Genomic DNA, 22,363 nt, shown 5'->3' on the forward strand with positions numbered 1-22,363 from the left:
AGTTAAACAGCCAGGACCTGAAGTCACTAGCATAAGAAGCCTGAGACAGTGCCCCTTCCACCCTAAGAGTAGAACTCAAATTTAAAAGAAAGTAAAAAGACCAGAAAAGGAAGGAGTGGCAAACAACAACTGAAAAAGAATCTGACCATAGAAAGTTGTTAAGGTCATGGGAAGACCAAAACAAACTCAGAAGAGGACAGCAATGTCAAAACACTTATGGGCAAAACCCTAAAGAAAATTAGGAAGTGGCCTCAAGCCCAGAAAGAGCTCATAGAAGAGCTCAGAAAGGAGCTTAACAATCATAAGTGAGATAGGAGGAAAATGTGGAAAAGAAATGAGATTGATGCAAGAGAATTATGAAAAAGGAAATAACAGCCTGGAGAACTGCTATAAAGGACTTAGTTCTCAGCAACATATTACTCCAAGATAAGTACAAAAGTCTCAGTAAAGAAAAGGCTATCCATATCCAGGTAAAGAACTGATGCACTCAGGATGCAAATCGAAGCATATTTTTTCACTTACTTTATTTTTTCACATGATTTTATTTCCTTTGATATGTTTCTTCTTCCACTATAATGAATATGGAAATATGTTTCACATGAATGCACATGTATGAACTATATCAAACTGCCTACCATTTTCAGAAGAGGGGAGGGGAAGGAGGGAGAAAAATTTGGAACTCAAAATCTTGTAAAGATGAATGCTAAAAAATTTTCTTGATATGTAATTGGGGAAAAATAAAGTACTACTTAAAAAGATGAATAGATTTGAAATAAATATTTTAAACAATAAAAAAATAATAATAAATGATGTGGCATAGGTGATTTCGGGCAAAACCCTTCATTTCTCTCAGTTTGTTTCCTCAACTATAAAACGTGATAGCTTATCCATATGCTTCCCAGATCAAACTCTTGCTGATTCTCTGATTCTTGGTCATACTTTAGTCATTTGAATTACACCAGTCCAACTGTTATGGTCAATAACAGTGATACCATTTTTGACTCTATGGACAATAGTCTTTGTGGTTTGAACATCTAATTTGCTAACTTTTTAAAAAGCTTTCTCTTTTATTTTTTATTTTGGCTTTCCCACATACCCTTCATTTTTTAAAATAGATAAGCATTAACTATTGTTATACATAAATATATGCATAGTCTCATGTCCATGAGAAGCTGAAGGATCTAATTATACTATACTAATGTACTAATTATAATATATTATATACTAATATACTAATTATATACTATATAAATATACTAATTATAGTACTATTAATGTTTTTCTAGTTTTATTTCTAAATGATAAATGTTTATAGGAAGGATTAGAGAGGGCAAAATAGGCATACAAATTAGTAAGAACTATTGATTTAGATTAATTGAATCACAATATGTGATATTCAGTATGCATTATCTACACATATTATATATGTGTATGTGTATATATACACACATACATGCTTAAACAATGGGCCAGACACATATACATATCTCCACTATGACCTGTGGCAGATTAATTGAGGGATGATTTTTGTTTGTGTGTTTAAGTTCCTAGTTCTTCAGAGTATATGGGAATATACAGTTTTTATGAAAACCAGAAATTGTTTCCATCTCGCTTATTCCTTCTAGTAATGAAAGGTAATTCTAGATAACCTTTAAGTCCCAGCAGACTTTTTCCAATAGCTAAAGCCTATTCTAGGAGTCACTTCATTTTTTCCAAGTGTAATCAGTATACCAATTCCCAAAGAAATCACTTTGAGTAAACATATTTGGATTCTCACAGCAAAATCTAGTAAGTGAAGCTGCTAGAGGGTCCTAGATCTTAAACATCTGATAGTCATTTCACATCAGTGGCATATCTAGGACACTCTGGAAGCTAGAGATGTCAGTCAAGAAGAACAGCTGAAGCAATATGAATTGATGACAGTGCTAGAATAAAAAACATATATATAGAATAAAAAACATATACCGTATCTTTTTTAAACTCTACTCCCAAAGAAGGTAAAATCTCATCCATACGAATGGAGCAAACTGATCATTGAGTGAGGGTGGAGCAATTAGAAGCCTTAAGCAAGTGAGAATCAGGAAAGAAGTATTCCCCAAAGCTTGGTCCACAACATGAATGCAGTGTTGCTTTCTGAATCAATCCACCTTGCATGATTGTATTCTTCAAATGAAGGTGTGTTTTGAGGTCAAAAGCACATTTCAAGTCATTGTGAAAGATGACATTTATTCTGGAAGTTGAATAAAATTTGAAAGTCTTTTTTCAGCTCTTAGTTTATAAATGTAAATGGCATGAGCAGCTTTCCCCCATGTGCAATGTAGCTAGTTACGGGGAATGTTTTGTGTACAAGATTGTACATTGAATAAAAGTGAAATGGCCAATTTACTTCTGCAAAGAGAAGATATAAGAACTGCAGTCCAGGAAAGCCAGAGCACAGCAGAGCAGTGGCTGGTGAAAAGGGTACTTGGAAATGACATGCTGAGCTAGGCAGAATATGCAGGAGACTGTTGCTTCAGCATTGGCTTGGGGAAAATATAATATTGACCCATTGGAGCAGATTTTCACAGTTGATGAATAAAGGCTTTTGACCTTGTTTCAGCCACCCAAGACCAACATTAATGGCTGTCAGGATGTACGTGTGTATGTGCACACACATACACATGTATATGTTATATAGATATATATATATATATGATTTATATATGTTTGAACTCAGTATTTAATTTATGTACAAAATTAAATATGATTTACATAGGCCATCTGCACAATTAAATAGATAGTACATATACACACAATTAAGTATGTATGTATTCACACATGTACATTTTCTAGTACTCATTTGTTTCTATAATTTAGATCCATGTAAATATATGTCATTTGTGACAAAATGCAATTGAAATGACAATTTAATCATTTTGCAAAATGTTTTTGCAATATATCATTTGAATTTTAAAAGCAATTATTTCCAAATGCATACACATTTATAGTATACTATTATGGAAATGTATATGGGTAAGATGAAGATAAATAGAAGTAAAAGTAAGTTATATTTCAATCTTCTGTGATTTTCTAATGACTGCCTTTCCATCCTGCAGACCCTTTGTCACTTGCGCTCCCTTCCTGCTCTAAAAAGCATCTTATGCCGTTCTATTCCAAGAACACAGGCAATTTGGAGATTAGAAAATTATCCACAGTCTTTTTCTTCAGTATTTCCCATTCACTATTTTCGGGAAATATTTTGTATGAATGAGAAGTGGCTACTTAGAGTGAATTATTTTAAGGCCCATGTAATTAGTTTTCAGAGATCTTTATGGGTAACAAACCTCAGAAGAGTGAGTTTATGTTTAAAAAGAAAAATTTGCAATGTTTAAGCACTTTATAACTTAAGATTTTACCCTTGTAAATAAAAACTTCTTTTCCTAGTATTATGAAATCATATAGAATACCAGGGCAAGAAGAGATTTTGGAGAACATGTTATCTTAGTATTTATTAGATATAGAGATATGGATATATCTATGTATGTATAATAATATTTGTATATATGTGTGTACATATTGTGTGTGTACATGTATTTGTACTGCTTTGCAGAGAGATAAGGTTTTGCCTTGAGATCACAGCACAAGTGCTGACAGGGCCAGGACCTGAACCCGTTTCTTTAGATTCATCATGGCTCATTGTACCATTTCACTGAGAAGAAATATGGGACCTGAATTCAACAGCGAGATACTCATAGAAGAAATACACAAGAGGCTCACTGTTTTCAGTATCCTACCCATGGGAAACACCTTATTACACAGTTCTTTTAGTATTTCAGTAACTGAGCTCCCTTAGTTCGAATTCTATTTTATAGAGAATAACTTTACAAAAAAGTTTATAGGTTAGCCCCAAAAGGAATATCCAGAAAGACTGTACCTAAATTGTACCTGAGAGAACTGGTAAAGCCGTGCACACACAAAATGGAATTTTACTGGTCACACCTTTCCTATGATGCACAGACCTCAACAGTATACTTTATTAAAGAAGAAAGTTGCTGGTAGTCACTGTTAGCCTGGAGACATCAGAACTGGTCTCAACTCAGAGGAATGAAATGCTTTTGGGAAAGATTCTTCTCTATCCATCCTACTCAATACTGCTTTTATAGTCTCATACAGCTTTGGAATGCATCTGCCCCTATCATAATACCAGAGTCAGAGCTATAACTTGGATTTTTTTTTAAGCTGCAACAAAAACAGCTTAGTAAGAGTAGGGGGAGGGCCATTGAGTGTCTTACAGAGGACATGGCCTGATCTCAAGTGTAATGGTGCCTCAAGATGGCATATCCTGGCTCCCTGATCCTCATTCTTGTGGGGGTTTACATGGAGGACAATCAATGTTCAAGAAGCACAATAGAACCCTGAGTGTCCTGTCTGCAGTCAGTTGTGTTTGTTGGTGGCCCAAGCTGACGGAAGCTTTTATTTCCAGCCCCATGATAGCTATGCCTCTGATCAATCTGACCAGTTTCTGTCTTTCAGTTGTGACATTCTGTCTCAGATCTCTGTGCCTGTGCTCTTTCCTGTGCACTCCCTCTTCAGATCTTGCCTCTGATAAATACTGACTGTGTGACGGTGGGCAAATCATTTAATTTCTCAGTGTTCTAGGAGACTTGCTAAAGCTTTAAGTTGCACAGAAGGTGCCATCCTGCAATAGTAGAAGGAATTTCCTTACTCGGAAATTATCAATACATTGGAAATCGCAAACCTAGTCCTTTTCCTTATATGCATTTACATGTAAATTTACAGATTTGCTATTTACATGTATGCATGTTGTTTTATGGGAGAGAATTTAAGTTCTTTGAGAGCAAAGGTTATTTTGGTTTTTTAATTTTTAATTTAATAATTAATAAATTAATTAATATGTTATATTAATAAACATTTAATATTTGTTCTTTTGATAAATCGACCAGAGTATTTGGGGAGAAAAGAGTACTAACAATCTGGTGACCTGAGTTCTTGCTTTTCTTTGTCACCTAATACCTGTGACTTTGGAAAAGTTTTTTATCTTCTTTAGACCTCAATGTTCTTGCCTTTAAAGTGGTTATTGAGTATTACTAAGGTTTATTCCAGATTGAAAATTCTATGTTCTGTTACATTTTGACTTTCCTTGTGCCAGATTCTCCCTTGCTTCATCCAGTGTTCTGGAGGATCTCCTCTGCCTCAGGCTGCTCCTTCACTTCAGTCCATCGCCCTCCCAGTCATCAAATTGATCTGTTCAGAGTACATCACCTCTCCCCACCCCTGCATTCAACAAACTCCAGAGGCCCCCTATGACGTCAAAAGCCCTTTATAAACTGGTGCCTTCCTAACTTTCCGGTATTCTTTCACTTTACTCCCTTGCATGTACTTTGTGATCCAATGACATTGGCCTCCTTGCTGTTTCACACATAAAGAACACCATCGCCTGACTGGACATTTTCACTGGCTCTCACACATCCCAGAAATTCTCTGTCTTCTCATCTTTCTCTTCTGATTTACCTAATTCCCTTCCTGGCTCAGCTAAAACTCCATTTCCTGCAAGAAATCTTTCACAATCCTCCTTAACTGCTGATGCCTTCTTTTTAGAACCTATTGTTTACCTCTCCCTGTTCACATGGTGAGCTTCCTGAGAGCTGAGACTGTGTTACTTTTTTTGGGGGGGGGGGGTGCGGCTAACCTTTTTTTGTATCTCTGTACAGTCCCTGGCACATAATGGGTGCTTAAAAATGCTTGTTTACTTGATTTCACTTCTAATCTTGGTATAAATCAAACATCACTGTTGACTTTCCTTTCTGTAAGACCAATTCTAGCATCCAGTTGTCTTCCATGGTTTATGATCATATAATGGTTCAAAGATAGTTTCAGTTTGCTCTGTTCTTTAGGAAAATGTTATAATATTTCAAAGTAAAAAGTCACTTTAAAAAAAAGAAAGAAATCTCCCTTACAAGTAACCTAGGTTAGCAAGGAAAGCTATTGAGATTTTTATAATGGCCCAAGTCTATTAAATTTAAATCCCACAGCTCTGAGGGCTAAATCAAAAGATTCCAACTAGGAGGAAGTGCAGAATAAAAGTTAGAATCAACACTTTTTTCATGCAGTAGAGATGTACACCATCCTTTCTATGGAAAGAAAAAAATTGTCACAAAAATCATTTTGTTTGAGATCAAGATGGGGAAAATTCCTGCTACAGCTGCATCTGCTCAGAGTGGCCAGCCAGGTTTGGTGAGAGTTAAATGAGTTAAGTGGAACAATTTAGCTAATTGAAAGGCTAATCTAATGGTGTCTGGCTTCATAGCAAGCCCTGAATCTCAGCAAGTAAAGCAAAGGGTTCCTGTGTGTTAACATTTCTGGAAGCTCCTGACATGGAGAGAAGGACAATCAAAAACTAGCCTTCTGGATAAAGAGAAATAACAATTAAAGAAAGAGAATGTAAAAAGTGGCTGTGTTCATCTGTGTTCTATGAAGTTCTTTTCCTTTACATATTTTCTTTAAAACATCCCGTTTCCTCTAATCTTTCTCCAGAATACATATGTGTGTGTATACATGCATAAATATGCACACAAATACAACACACACGTGTGTGTAAAGATAGATTAATATATACAGGGAAAACCTACCGCAGGAAATTCATTCTAGCAGTTCAGGTCAGCATTTTTTCTGCAATTTATCCCCAAATCTCACAACTGGAAAGCTGAAAGAGACCTCAGCAGCCATCTCTTTCAGGTACATGAAAACGTTCCCATTACAACATACTGGACAAGTGGTTCTTCAGCCTTTGAGGCTGGAAGAGTCTTAGAGACCTGCCTCTAAGGCTATGATTTGTCTAGGGTCACATAGCTAGGAAGCATCTGAGGTGTTGGATAACAACGATAACATAGCTAACATTTACACAGCACCTTAAGGTTTGCAAAGCACTTTACATACAGTGTCTCATTTGATCATCACAATCCTGTGGAGGTACATTTATTATCTTCATTTTGTAGATGAAATAACTGAGACCCTAAGAGCTTAACTGGGATCCCTGACACAAATGGGTCCCAGGTCTTCCTGATTCTAATTCCAAGTGCTCTAACCAGTTCTCCACGTTTTGATTCATGTACCTTTCTCAAATTCCTTGAATAAATATCAATGTGGCCTGATGACTTTATACTGTAAATCACTTAATTAATCTTTACTACAGCCTAGTAAGATAAATAAATAGCACCTTTCACTATAAGCATATGCATAATTCAGAGGCTTTTAAGTCATCTTTTACGTAGGAAGTTAGTTATGGAGTCAGGCTAAAATATCATCCTGGTCCAATGCTGATATAATGGACTATACCAAAGTGTATGCCAGTGAACTCACCATTGGTTAGACACCATTTAGCTCCATTCATTATCTCCAGTATACTGCTGTAAGGTTTACAAGATGTTTTTTACATTCATTATCTCATTTGATCCTCATAATAACCCTACAAAAGTAGATTCTATTATCCCCATTTTGCAGATGGAGAAACTGAGGCAGACAAAGGTGTAACAAATTGTGACAGTCACATAGCTACTGTTGAAGGCAAAATTTGAATTTAAGTCACCATTGACTCCAAATCTATCACTCTATCCACAGAACTACCTAGCTGTTTCATTTGCTTTACAATTGAATGAATACTACATATAAGCTGATATAATCTGATGTGGATTCAAAATATATGCATACAGAGCTGTCCCTATAATATATAAGCTGTATATCCACCCAAGTTTGAAAATATAATGCATATTAATGAGGATCTAGGAAAGATGTACTTTTTTATTTTAAATTAACTAAGAGTTAAAACCAAACTAATCATTAAGTTGCCTTTATCCTCATTGGATATAGATTACTTAATTTGGGGGGTTTGTTGTGGTTCAGTTATGTCCACCTCTTCATGACCCCTTTTGGGGTTTTCTTGGCAAAGGTTCTGAAATGTTTTTTTTCCATTTCCTTCTCCAGCTTATTTTATAGATGAGGGAATTGAGGCAAACAGGGTTAAGTGAGTGCCTAGTGTCACACAGCTAGTATATGTCTGAGGCCAGATTTGAACTCAGGAAGATGAGTCTCCCAGACTCCAAGCCTAGCACCTTATCCACTGCACTTTTCAAAGCCTTCAAAAAGGCATGACATTGGAACAAAATCCATATATGTTTAAGAATGTATAACTTACTTGCACTTATATTGACTTAACAAATTGATCAAATCCTCCGACAAGACATCACATTTTGAAACCTAATTCTCAGGAACCTTCGAAACAAGTTACCAAAGCACAGCACAGGCTGGGCTAAGAAGAAAGAGATAAGGAGACAAGGGAATATAATTGGTTTCTGGGGGTTTTGTTTTATAAGAATGTTATCATAAAATCAACTTGTGGACTTGGTGTATTTTGGATTATGAACCCAATATATAATTGCATAAACTTGGAGAATAATACAATATATTAATTTAGAATATTTGAACTAATGTCATTGTGATTGTCAACTTGATCATCATTGAATTGATTTGAATCAGCCTGACTGTACACCTGGTAGTTGTCTTAGCAGTGTGAATTTTTGTCATCTCGTGGCTCTATGGGTTATTTTGAAAGCCTTGTAAATGGACAGACACTACTGCTATTCTGGTGCCAGAGCATGACAGTCATTTGTCTCTTTGTCGTGTGCTTTCTACACTACGTTTTTTCAAGGCAGTATGAAAAGTCTATTGTGTTAAGATCAATTTGTTATCTTGGCTTTATCATCCTGCTGAAAACTTGGCAATAAAGCATCAATGAAAAAGCGGATATATCTGTTAGGCAATTGTTTATAGATGTACAAAATGCTAAACTTCATTTCTTATAGAAAGCACAATTGCAAAATAAATGATTTTTAATTCTTAAAGAAATAGTATGAATGAATAAATAAATGAAAAAACTTTTGCTATGTGTTAAGTACAATGCTAAGCACTGGAATATAAATAGAAAAAGCAAGGCTGCACCTGTCCTCAAGATTGAATTTGGGAATACAAAAGAAAGTTCATCTGCAGGAAAGATGAAAAGGCCCTGAAGCCCCATAGCAAGGATCATGAGTCCTTGGGTTATACCAGTAGGTCAACTGGCACTCCCCAGGGTCTGGAGGGCACAGAGCAAGGGAGATGTTAAGACCTGGAAGACCACTGGAGGCAGTGGTGGTTCAAAAGGCCTCATTAGGAGAAATATAGTAGGTGGTTCCCATTCCATCCAAACCATGTGAGCAAAATAACTGGAACAAATTCTGGTCAGCTGAGTCTGGAGGAGAGGTCAGAGGGAATGGAAGGAGGGGAAGACTGTCCCCTTGATAGTGGGTTTCTGTCACTCAGCTCAGGTTGGTGGCCCAAGGCCAGTAAGGGAGGGGAAGGGAGACAAGGGAGAATGGGCACTCTGATGTTGATGGGTTCAGGGTAGCCAGACCTGGTGGGTGAAGAGAAGTCAAGGTTAGAGAAGTATGAATGTTTGCTAGAATATAAATCTATTTTACCTTTAAAAAACAGCTTTTACTATTATTCTGTTTTTCAAAAACAGGAATCCAGGAAGGGATCCAGAATCTTTATTAGTGAAAATTTTAAGTTGCCTCCTAAATGTATGTCATTAGCTATAATGGGGACTCAGTAAAAGCAAAGTCCTTTACAAGCTCATCATAAAATAGTTCTGAAAGTTCATAGATATGTCATCATTAAAAAGGATAACATTTGTTTAATTTTTAAAAACACCCCCTTTAAGAAATGACCTCTGTTATTCCCAGTTGGAGGAAGTAAGGGGCTAAAAAGGGTGGTACCTGGAGTAGTGACCCTACTTAAACATCTCTTCTCTAGTTCTTCTAAGTTTTATTTCACATAGAAATTAAGCTGACCCATCTTTGCCTTTACACAAATCCCTGACAAAAATATTAAATTTAGGATGAGAGTTTTCCAAGACTTTTAAATCTAATGACTACCACCTATATAACCCATCACCCACTTTATGTGAGGCAGATTTGATAATGCTAAAAGTATCCTAGAAATTTTTACTTGGGATTTCAAAGTTTATAAATGCACACAGAAAACCCCTCAAGTGATGAAGGGGTTTTATCATTAATGTTGACTGGAGGCAGGAGCTATGGAAGAGACAGGAAAATTAAGGAATGAATAGCTAATTAAGAAGATGATGTCTGAAAATACAATCGATTCCCAGATCAGAGTTTATGCTGTGTAGGGATGGCAGATATTTGGTCAGGAAAAAGTACAGCTAATGAGAACCTGTGGAAAAGATAAATAAATTTATCTTATATGTATATAATCTGTATTTATAAAGGAAATAAGCTTTCATTAAGCATCTACTATGATACAAGCACTATACTAAGCACTTTACAAGTTTTATCTCATTTGATCCTCACAGCAACCATGGGAGACAGGTTCTATTACTATCCCCATTTTACAATTGAGTAAACTGAGGCAAACACAGGTTAAGTGACTTGTTTAGGATCACACAGCTAGAAAATATCTAAAGTGGGATTTCAGCCTGTCACTCTATCCACTCTGCCACCTAGCTGTGCGTATGTATGTATATATAAATGAATACATATAAATATGTACACATATGTACATACACACACATATATATATGCATATATTCAATGCCTGCCTTCTAAACCTTAAAAATATGTGATGCAATAATGATAAAGCAAAGTCATATCAGGAGGAAGAGATATTTCATAGTAATAGTAAGAATACTGGACACTTTCTTTGCCAATATGAAAATTGATATAAAAATATAATATAATATAAAAATATTAAAAATACTATAATCTTTTGGATCTCGGTTAAATTTAGTGGTTGAGTTTCAAAATTTCCCTTCAAATATTTACTATTCTACCATATGCTATCTTGTTTTTAATTGCTTTGCAAGTTATTTTTGGCTTTTTGTGTCTTTCCAACTATATTGTAAACTCTTCATAAGTAAAGGGTCAGGTAATCCTTGGTTTTTTTTCTTTTATAGCTCTACTAATAACTAGAACACTGTTAGACATTGAGTAAATAAATACTTATTGACCAGTTCATTGATTTGATTGACAAGCATACATCTAGAATTGGAATGAATCTTAATGTTCATCCAGTCCAACAACCTCATTTTACAGATGAAGAAACTGAGGCCCAGAGAGATCAAGGGATTTACCCAAAGTGACACAAGAAAGTTCCCCATATTCAATTCATTTTCCTCAGCATCATGCTGCATCCATATTGGAAAGAGAGGATTAAGTATTTTTTTAATATTATGGTCTTTCTAAAAAGTGAACATTTTAATGAACAAGAAATATCCAAGGAGTGATATTAGATATCTCTAGCACTGTTGTGTATTCAGTTTCAAAGAAATCTATACTTTGTTAATGGCAGTGGATTTAGAGTTACGGCTTTACTGAAGAGGTATTAATGAATGAGAGTTCATAGTCAGATCATGAATTTTAAGGACTTTAAAGTAGATGTATTAGAGTGAATCGGTTTAAGCTTCAGCGATCAGTTAGGCACTTGCTAGTAGTTTCTAATTTTAAAAGTGCTACCCAAAGTGATTTTTAAATATTTACTCCTCAATATGACACAGACATTATGTTCCCAATTATAACATGAGGAAAATTGAGAGGAAGTGAAATAATTTGCCTATGGCAATAGAAGAAAAATCAGTGTCAGGAACAAGATGAAAACTTACAGCTTCCTGAAAGCTATCTTTATACAGATATTGCCACGTTGACTATTTGTAGAAGAGCTGGAAAGAAGGACATCTTTTTCACTGGGGTCGTATTTTTTTGAATTTCTGGATAGATAATCAGTAGCATATACTTAATTTTAGAAATATACTTAGGTTGGATTTTTAACTTGCTACTTATCATGTTTTACTATGACTTTTCTTATAATTCAGAGTCATGTTTAGTCATTGAATCATGTTTTCTTTTTACTTTGATCAACCTGTTTTTTAGTCTCCTAATAGTAGTTTATAAGTATTATTTTATAAGTAGTTTATCTGTTTCCATATTATTTTTTTAAAAAGATTGAAAATGCTCAAGTTACTTTGTACATAAAGAATTGCAATATATATTTACTGTATTGTCAAAAAAAATCATTTCAAAAGGGTTAAATTTAAAATGTCATAAGGCATTTTCTTTTTCCGGTCATTGTCTCAGAAGGGGTTTTCTTGATGGAACCTCACAGTATTATATATATATATGTGGTTACATTCAAAGGTTGTATGCCATGAAAATTATTCTTAAAATGCCCTTTTGCCAGTATGATGAGATATACTTTAAGAATGCTATCAAGAGGCAGGAAAACTAGCTATGCAAACATAGTTAGAATAGTATTATTTGTAGTTTAAAAAAACATTGAAAGCAACCTAAATCCCCAACAGTTGCAACGTAACCAAACAAACTGGTATATCAAACATGTAGGATATCTTAAAATGTTATGTGACTAGTCAGAATATGTTCAAGATAATATACGAATAATAAATGTTGACGTATAAATATTTATAGCACTTGCTGTCATCTCATTTAATACTCCCAACAACCGAGAGGTAGGTGCCATGATTATTCCTATTTTTCAGATGGGGAAACTGAGACTGTGACTAGCCCAGGGTCATATAGCTATTAAGCATCTGAGACCAGATGGGAACTTAGGTCTTCCTGACTCCAGGGCCAGCCCTCTATACACTCTGACACTTCTGTCTCTCTCTGGGATACACACGTATGCACACAGACATATATACACATGCATACCCCAAGTATGACTTTCTAATCACTATGTATGCATATATGTACACATACATATGAGCCTATACATACAGAGAACCATGGATGTTATATATTTAGGTTTTATATGTTTGTATCATATATGATGTACATTGTTGTATATAGACATATGTAAAAACAGTGTATTAAATGTGTCTGTATATGTATACATATATGTACATAAGAGCACACACAAATTTAAATGTAAACAGATAACAACGCAAACAAGTATGACTAGAATAATGAGTGTATTGTTGGTGTTATTTCTATGTTAAAACTTGCCTTTTCATGTAAAGATATTTAATTGGCTTTCCTTGCAGTTTAAATTAAATTTCATAATTATTTTTAAGACCAGTTGTTAATTTTTCAAGATGTGTGGATAGCCCCAAGTTTCTGTTCAGAATGAAGCAGTCTCTTTGTTTGAGGAGTCTGCTTTTCCCCAATGATAGGATATTCTTCTCATTTGAAGGAACATTTAATTGCACTGCTCATCCACTTTAAATATTTAATAATCCTTTTATTAGTTGCAGGGAATGAAAGAGATAAGATTTGCAATACCTAATCTTTCCCATCAATTTTTTGTTATCATGACTTAATGAATATTATAATTACAGGTAAAGGCAAAAATATAAATTAACTTTTGCATTCTTGATTGGGACTTACAAGCTTATTGGCTTCCATTTGAGCTGGAGCTACAAGGAGTCCAAAGAAACAGATAGATGCTTGTTTTTTTAAACACCTGAGACAAAATTTCCACTAGTTACATAACCTTCTGATTTAAAACATGGTCAGGGAGGCTGCGGCTCAAGCTGCAAATACTATTACTAATAATTCCAACTGGTTTAAGTACAATAAACTGGGAGTGTTGCATGACTATAGGTCTTGTTCTTAGCAGGCAGTTTGACAATACTTCATTATTTTTTCTTACCTTTTAAAACTGCTATCTGTTTTCAGGTAAGATAAAGCATAATTTGTTTTGACTAGAGAAAAGTACTATCATCATCATATAAGCAGTTTGCACTCAGTAGCAGCTATCACCTGTTGTTTTTAAAATGTTTTGAATATATTTCATTAGACTTAGGGAAAAAAAAAAAAACAAACCAAGAAACAGGGAAAGGAACTTTAGGGAAAACCAGAAAACTATTTGATAGAAATTTGGTTTAGACCAGTTTTTTATACCATGTACTACCATAAACTCCAAAAAGTCTCCAGAAAAAAATAGGAGAGCAAGAAAAGAGAAGAAATTCTCTTAGTCTTTGGAAATACATTTCAGTAACAAGTGCCTTTGTAAGTACCACGAATTTTAATGCTTCATGTACATATAACTCAGGGCCCATGGGAAAGACAACTCTCATCTTTAAAGATATGGATATGAATATGGATATGTCTAGTACCTGTACTTTTATTGTTGGATTTAATGCATGTGTAAAAATACATCTATTTTAAAACAAACTATTTTAACCCCCTCCAGCAACTGCTTCGAGAACGGCAGCAGATGGCCAGCCGCCCCTTTGCTTCTGTTGACGTAGCTGTGGAAGTGGGAGCTGAGCAAACAGACTTTCTACGAGGGACATTAGAGGTAGGAACAGTGGTGCTGAAAGGGGACTGTAAGGATTTGCATATTTATGTTGCTTCTCTCATCTACATCTGCTTCTGAAACCAAGCAGAGTCTGACTACCTCTTCTTGACAAGACTCTGCTACATATGTTATGCCATTTTCAAGGCACAGAGTTTTAATAGCTTGACATGAGCTGTAACAAAAGCCACTGGAGAATCTATTAGCCTAGGCTAGAGTGACAGTCTGATCACCTGGCTGCCTTTCATTGACAGATAGGAGCCGAAGGAATTTCAGACATAGGTATGACAAGAGCTAGGAAGCAAGCCTCATGTGTTTGGTCCTTAGAGGACACATTGCCCCCTAGTTAACAGATCACATCCATCTCAATTAACAAAGTTTTCTGGAAAAGGAAGGCACGTGTCATATTTTAATTATGTAGTTTCATTATTTTAAGGAGTATAGAATATGGTGAATATTTTCATTTGTGGTTAATGACTGTGTTATTACATTTTTTATTGCAAAGGCATAAATACTATGCAGTGAAATAGAAATCGTTATATGCAAGTCAGTGTGGTATCAGCATCATGTAATAATGCATGGAATGGTTTCTGAGCATGGGAACAAAAATGGAGAGGAAATTTACAAGGTGTGATTAATGATTAATCAAAGTATATTGATGCATTATAATTAATTGCATTATATTACTCTTTATTTATGAATATTAGATATGGTTAAATCATTCTTAAAAATTGAGGGTCTTGCCGCAGCAGATGTATTTGGTTCTTTTAAAATTCTTCCTGTCCCTCATTTATTGAATTCCAATTTTACTATCTGTAACACTGACTTTCTTTAAGAAAGGACAGTGATAAGGGAGGCATTTGTTTAGAAACTGAAATTTTAAGAGATACTCAAAATGAAAATAAAGTTAAAATAACTTTCTACATTGCTTAGGCACAATTACAACTAATTCTCACATTCTTTTGGTACTTTGAATATAAATCATTGTCAGCCCTTTTTGGTATCATACAGTCCACTTCCTTGAAGAGCATATGAATTTTTCTTCTTTTGATTATTTGGCCTCCTATTGACAAAGATAGCACGTTAAAGCTGATGCTTTGTGCCTTCACGTGCTCTACCCAACCCCCCAAGCCAGGAACAATTTGGAAAGTTTCCTATTAGACTGATTGTCCTTCATCTCAGAAAATAAAAATTGGGACAACATGGATAAATAAATTGTTGTGGGAGGGGGCATTTATATAGTTTCACAACAAAATTTATTTTTAACTAAGGCTGTTTAATAAATAGGATAAAACACATTATTGAAATGTTATCCCTCTAATAGAAATGTGGAGAGGTTTGGGGTCCGAAGTTGGAGTCCGAATTTTGACATTTGCCAGGTGTGTGGCCATGGGCAAGTCACATGACCCATGTGAAACTCCATTTCAACAAAGAATAATAACACTTGCACAGTCTAATCACAAAATAATATTAATAATGTATGTATGCGTATGTATATATGTGATTAATATCATTATTGTTAGCATAGAATGTTAGAGTTAGGAGGAGCCTTAAAGATCATTGAACCCAATCTCCTAGATTTACTGATGTGCAAACTGAGGCCCAGAGCTGGAGCTCTCTCTCAGCTCTGCCAGTTTCTAATCCAATACCTCGTCCTTTTTCTCTTGGGAGGTGATAGTAACATTAATATCAAAATCACCAGAGTACATTAAAAGATAATGTGTGAATGTGGGAAGACAGAAAGAGGAGAACAAAAATTCAAAGAACCAGATGATTGAGAAACTTAGTTTCCTCTAATTCTCTTGAACTTTCCATAATAAGACCCTACCTTTAAAAAGGCAAAGCAGAGGAAAAAACTGTTAAGATAAAGAGTCATTGCCCTCTTCAAGAGAACCTTTCCCCTGCTAGGAATCATGTCCCTCAGCCTTTTGCTGTTGCCTCCATGTTGCCTTATGAACTGTACAATATCAAGATGTTACTGTTGAGTGGCCTGAGAACTGCTCTACTGTTAAAACCTCTGAGAGGCCTCATCTCTTACACTGGAGGTGTCCCTGAAGGGGCAGGAGAGCTCAGATCTCTTAGAATGAGCCTGCTCCCAGCCTTTTCGTCAGTCTGTCAAAAGAGCAACACCTCCCAGTCAGCAGGGGTCTCAAGACAGCAGCCTTTTGGGTCTAATTCTAGTTGGCAACTTAATTGTTCCTGTTGCTTTCTGAACCCTATCCTTCTAGCTACTTAACTGCCGCTAATGGCTCCAATTAGAACCTTCTCATGGTCAGTGACTCATCTTTCACTTAGAAGGTCAAACTCATGAAATCTACCTTTCAGTTATGAAACCAGACATGCTTATTTAATCTTCCCATTGTCCAAACAGTTATGTCATCTACCTCTTCATGAGCTGTAACTTCTCAAACTCTAAAAACAGACGAATGCAAATGATCTGAGAGACTACAATGCTCTGCAGTCTCAGGACCTTATTAATCCTCAGACACTCTCAGTACATTCATTTGAGGGGAACTTTTCTATTCAGTCCTCCTAATAATCTATGTCTCACCTTACATTTAAAGGAAAAACTGTGTTTATTACCACATGGATTTTTATCAGTTTTTCATGTTACAAAGAGGTCAGCACCTTACATCCTTCACAAGCTGAGGCCATCCTTTGTTTCTTTATATGAAATTTAATTCTCTGTTTCTTTCAGCAAGCAAGTTGCTTGTGTACAAAGAGCATGCTTTACTTTACACTTACGATACTGAACAAAAATGGATTTTTCTTTATGAAACCAGATGTATTTTAAAATATACTGAATATAAAGCATGCATCTAAAGTTAAAGGATATATGCTTACTATATGTGCATACATGTGTAATACACACATATATGTGTATGTGTATATATGTGTGTATCTATCTATCTATCTAATGAAAAATAACACCTATTATAGACTGTACTTTATACAAGCCATGTTTGGACTTTATATTCAAACCAGCATAGTAAAATATGGCAATGACAGTGAAAAGAACAGTATAGATAGGATATAATTATTCATTGGATATGATGGAAGAGGGGTAAGGAGACAGCTAGTTTCAAAAGAATGAGAAGGTCTTGTTGCCAGTAACAGAAATAGCTAAGCCAGGAGGCTTAGTTGGGGGGAGAAGGTGGGGAGAGTGGGAAAGATGATGAAGTAACTTTTGGACATGTTTAATTTGTGATTTCTGGCAGGAAATTCATGTGAAGATAGATAACAGGCAGTTAGAATTCAGGTCTGGAGATTGGGTCAGAACAAGGTCAAAGCTGAGTTTGGAGAGACATCTGCATAGAGGTGATTATTTTCTAAGCACTTTTGTCATCTCTTGTGATCTGCCCATCAGACTCTGTGAGTCAAGTAGATCAGATTTTATTATCTTTTGTTTGGTAGAAACAAAAAGCACAGATAAGTAAAACCACTTGCCCAAGACAACAGAGTTAGTGAGAGAGCCTGGTCTAGAAAGCTATATTTAGAACATGAAGGCAATTAAAGGACTCTTGAAATCATCAAGTCTCACCTTCTCATTTTACAGATGATTTAAGTGAGACCCAGAAAGGGTTTGTGATTTTCCCAAGGTCACATAGCCAATTAGGGGCAGACCCTTGATTTGAACGCAGTTCCTCTGTTTCTGAATCCAGCTCCTTCCACATTATACTACACTGCCTTTCATGGGATTAAGGCATCCTAACTATTAAAGGCTTTTCCCACTACTGTACTTATGCACCCATGGTACCATACTGAAATAAGAGAGTCATGTACATGTGGGGTGATGTGCCCCATGTTTTCAAGAGCTTGAGATGTATTCCATTCAGACCAGTTAAAATTGACTAAGGCCCTCCGGTTGAACAATGCTTCTAGATCTGGAAGGTTGTTGTTTTGTTGTTAGTCAATAGTCAATTAAAGTTCATGTACTGGGTTTGATTGAAGTACTCAAACAGTTCCTGATGGTTGTAAGTCTTCAGCAAGGATCTTCAATGGGAAAATTATTGGCCATGCCTTACTATCTTAGACAATGCCAGCGGTTGTCACTGTATCGTCAATTGCCATAAAGAAATCAGAGTGATTTACTCAACTGCAATAAACTGAGCACATGAGCTTTCTGTTATTTTTATATTTGAAGTTCATCTTGAAAGTCACTTTTACAATTTTCCCATCCTAATAAAGTTCCCTGACTTGCTTTCAAAACTAACCTAGTTTAAACAGGGTTTATTTGAAGATTTAATTTAACTCATATAATGATTAATTTTAAAAGCTGCAGTTGCAGCATATTTTATTTCAACCAAAAGGAAACTGCACTCATGTCCTATTAATGTTTCATGTTGTCTCACCTCTCTCCTTCCCTCCTGTCCCACAAAGACAATTTTTAAAAAATCTTTTTTACTAGCGTTTTCATTTTAAACTTTTTAGTGACAGCATGATACAATGGAAAGAGCCCTAAACTTGCATCAGACATGAATTGGAATCCCTGCTCTGCTACTTACTCCATGGATGACCTTGGATGACTCTTCACTTTCCTGTGCCTCAGTTTCCTTATCTGTAAAATGAAGGGTTTGGACTAAATGACCTCTGAGGTCTCTTCCAGTTCAAGAGTTAAGAGTAGGGATGTTATGCCTAACTTAATGCAGGTACTAAATAAATACTTGATTGATTAATCACAGAATCCATTCCCATCCTCAACTGACACTGGACCTCCACAGCCCCCCGTTCCAGGTGGTTGTTGCTTTTCTTTCACTTAGAAATTTTAGTTGCAGTAAAATACCTCAGGTTTGGAAGGAGGCTGATCAGAAGGAGGTGCCAATGAATAATGCATCCCCCACCCATAGTCCAGAAAAGCTTCTCATTTGTATTCCACCTTTTCTGTGGTGTTCCCAACAGCAGTAATTTTGATATCACATTGAGATCAATTGCCTAGTATATTAGGACAGTTCAACCTGGGCTGTTTTTATAAGAAACCTCTCTCCCAAGGTGACAGACAGACTTAATATCTTTGCCAGAGAGAGAAACCAAAAGTTCCCATGCTAAGAGCATTATTGGCTTGGCTCCCAGAACAGCGTGCACTGGGGTCTGCCACTACTGGCCACAACCTCAGTCTCTCATTTTGTTTCTAGTCCATCATCCTCTTGAACTAATAGTTCTTATGACTAAATCAACTGCCTAAAGCAATGTTGCCTTTTTCTAGATTTCCTTCCTTTTTAATTTTTGAAATAACACTGCAACGTTCTATTTTGGTTGTTCATAAAAATGAAGACTTCTACAAGTACTAGAGCAGGGATTCCGAACTTTTTGGGTGTCATGGATACCTTTGGAAGTCAGGTAAAACCTATGAACCCCTTCTCAAAATAAAGCTTTAAAATGCATAAAATAAAATACATAGAATTACAAAAAAAAAAAGCTATATTGAAATACACTTGTAAAAATGCACATATACATGCAAATATATATACATATACACAACACACACATATATATACATATGTCTGTGTGTACATATGGTTTACATGACCTAGGTAAAAAAATCCCTACCCTAGCATAATGTTGTAGATCAAATGAATATTCATGCCAACTTGCCCATTTGAATTATTTAGACAAATATTGATTATATATCTGCTACACATGAAACTCTGAACTGAAACTAAAAGGGCTAAAAGAAATAGAAGACATGGCCCTGCCTTCAAAGAGCTTATATTCTAAGTGAGTTGAGGGCAGCTAGGCAGTGTAGTGGGTAGAGCACCAGCACAGGAGTCAGGAGGACCTGAGTTCAAATCTCACCTCAGACACTTGACTCTCACTAGCTGTGTGACGTTGGGCAAGTCACTTAACCCCAACTGCCTCATCCTGGGTCACCTCCAGTCATCCTGATGAATATCTGGTCACTGGATTCAGATGGCTCTGGAGGAGAAGTGAGGCTAGTGACCTGCACAGCCCTCCCTCACTCAAAACAAAGTCAAGTGCAAGTCATGTCATCATTTCTCTGATGGCATGGTCTTCTTTGGCAACGAAGGATGAACACACCCTATGTGAGTATGTAAGATATTTATTACTGAAAAATCAACTAACTGTAGGAGTGACAGTTTACAACTAAGTGCCAAATGATACTTGGGACAGATAGAAATACTACAGAAAATCAGAAGAGCAAAGGATGGAGGATCATGGATGATTTGGGATTTAAACATGGATTAAGAAACACTAATAGGAGCAGACCTGTCAACTGATGCACTTTTTATTTAGGCATAAGTTTCATTTGCAAAAAACAAAATAAAGCAAAACACCTGTTTGCAATAAATGCATGACAAAAATAGTGTGCAAAATGTGATTCATAAATAAGTGACTATAAGGAAATATATTTGGTAATAAATATATTCTTTCCCTTATCTGTGCAAATGTACATTAAATGCAATTATAAGCAGATATTATACTCTTATTTTGAAATAAAATTTTTTTATCCTATCTCTATTTTCTTCTATCCTATCTCTATTAATCTTTATGATTTTTTTCAAGAAGTGCTGTCCATTGACAGCTTGATCCTTTGAAGTATTCTTGAATTCAAGTCTTTTTATTGTTTACTAAATAAAGGTATAACTTAGACTAGAGATGAGAAATTAAAGTATTTGGGGGTGCGGTAGAAAAGGATAAATACGAGTGAGAGGGTAGCAATCAGTAATCTTAGAACCTCCTTTTTGTCTGTGTTCTCTTAATTTAGAGCCCATCCCTCTCTGGGATGGAGAGCAGTGAGAGGCCAGGTGATGCAAGTACTTGATGGGCATGAAGAAAATCCCAAACTGTTTTAAAATTAACTTTTAAGATCACAGAACTATAGATTTAAATCTGGAAATTGCCTCAGGACTCACCTAGTCCAACCCTTTCATTTTACAGATGAGATAAATGAGATGTGGAGGATATTGATTTGCAGAGCCAAGTTTAAGCCTAGGTCTTCTGACTCCAAATTCAGTTTTGTTGCTGTTTGGTTTTGTTTTGAGGGGTGTGTGTGTGTGTGTGTGTGTGTGTGTGTGTGTGTGTGTGTGTGTGTGTGTGTGTAGTCTTATATGTTTGTAGTCTTATATGTTTGTGTATAGCAAGTGGTAAAAAAGTTGTCAGTGTTGGAGGTAGAATACCAAAAAGAATATACTGTACTCTATGCCTCATAATTTCAGTGGTTAAGTACAATAATTGGGAGGTGGGGTAGACCTAAAAAGGGAGGCAGGATTGATTAAAAACTGCAGTCTATTTTTTAAATACATAATACTGCTGAATATCTAAAAACCCAGGACTAGGTTTTCCAAAGAACTCTGGTTCTGTACTGCCTTTTGGAATATCCAACTATATGTCCCTTAGGCATCTCAAATTCCCTATGTTAAAAATAGAATCCATTTCCCTCTACTTCAGACATCCTGCAAACCACTTTTCCTCCAAATTTTTTACTTTCTATCAAAGGCACCATCAACCTTCTGGTCACTCAGGTCCCCAACAATAGATGCTTCCTCAATTCTTACCTTACCCTTCCTTTCCCCCAACCAAATCCAGTTAGTTGTCAAGCTTCATCAGTTCTACCACACCACAATCTTATACCTCTGATCTCTTCTGTCCATTTTCATTGCCATGACCTTAGCTCATGTCCTTCTCAACTCCAATCTGGGCTATTGCACATGTCTCATAATAAGCCTAGCAGCTTCCAGTCTCATCCCTCTTTAATCTATTCTCCACATAGCCACTAAAATAGTCTTTCTAAATCATTCAGACCATGTCGTTCCCTTGCTCTAAAAACATGGGTCTATTTGCTCTTCTTTGAATTCCAGACTCTGTCCCCTTCCTTTGTGTCTTTATGCAAGCTTTCTATTTCCTCACTTTTAACTGTACGAATCCCAATCTTCCTTGAAAGTTCAATGGATGTGCCAGAAGATTCCTAATGGAAGCTTTTTTTGATGCACTTGGTTATTAGTTACGCCTTCCTCAGAATGTCATGTGTATTCTTTCCTGT

General features: G+C 35.8%; 1 protein-coding gene across 5 annotated transcripts in view; it reads left to right on the forward strand.

The window, feature by feature from the left end:
* Window positions 1-22,363, forward strand: part of ATRNL1 (attractin like 1) — a 1,361,117-nt gene that overhangs the window by 933,986 nt on the left and 404,768 nt on the right. For all 5 annotated transcript variants that reach the window (XM_072623397.1, XM_072623377.1, XM_072623406.1 and 2 more), the window contains one exon: window positions 14,260-14,367. In XM_072623397.1, the coding sequence (XP_072479498.1) occupies window positions 14,260-14,367 (108 nt within the window). The remainder of the gene's footprint in view (window positions 1-14,259; window positions 14,368-22,363) is intronic.

This window comes from Notamacropus eugenii, chromosome 1 (assembly GCF_028372415.1).
Source record: "Notamacropus eugenii isolate mMacEug1 chromosome 1, mMacEug1.pri_v2, whole genome shotgun sequence".
Classification (NCBI taxonomy): Eukaryota; Metazoa; Chordata; class Mammalia; order Diprotodontia; family Macropodidae; genus Notamacropus; species Notamacropus eugenii.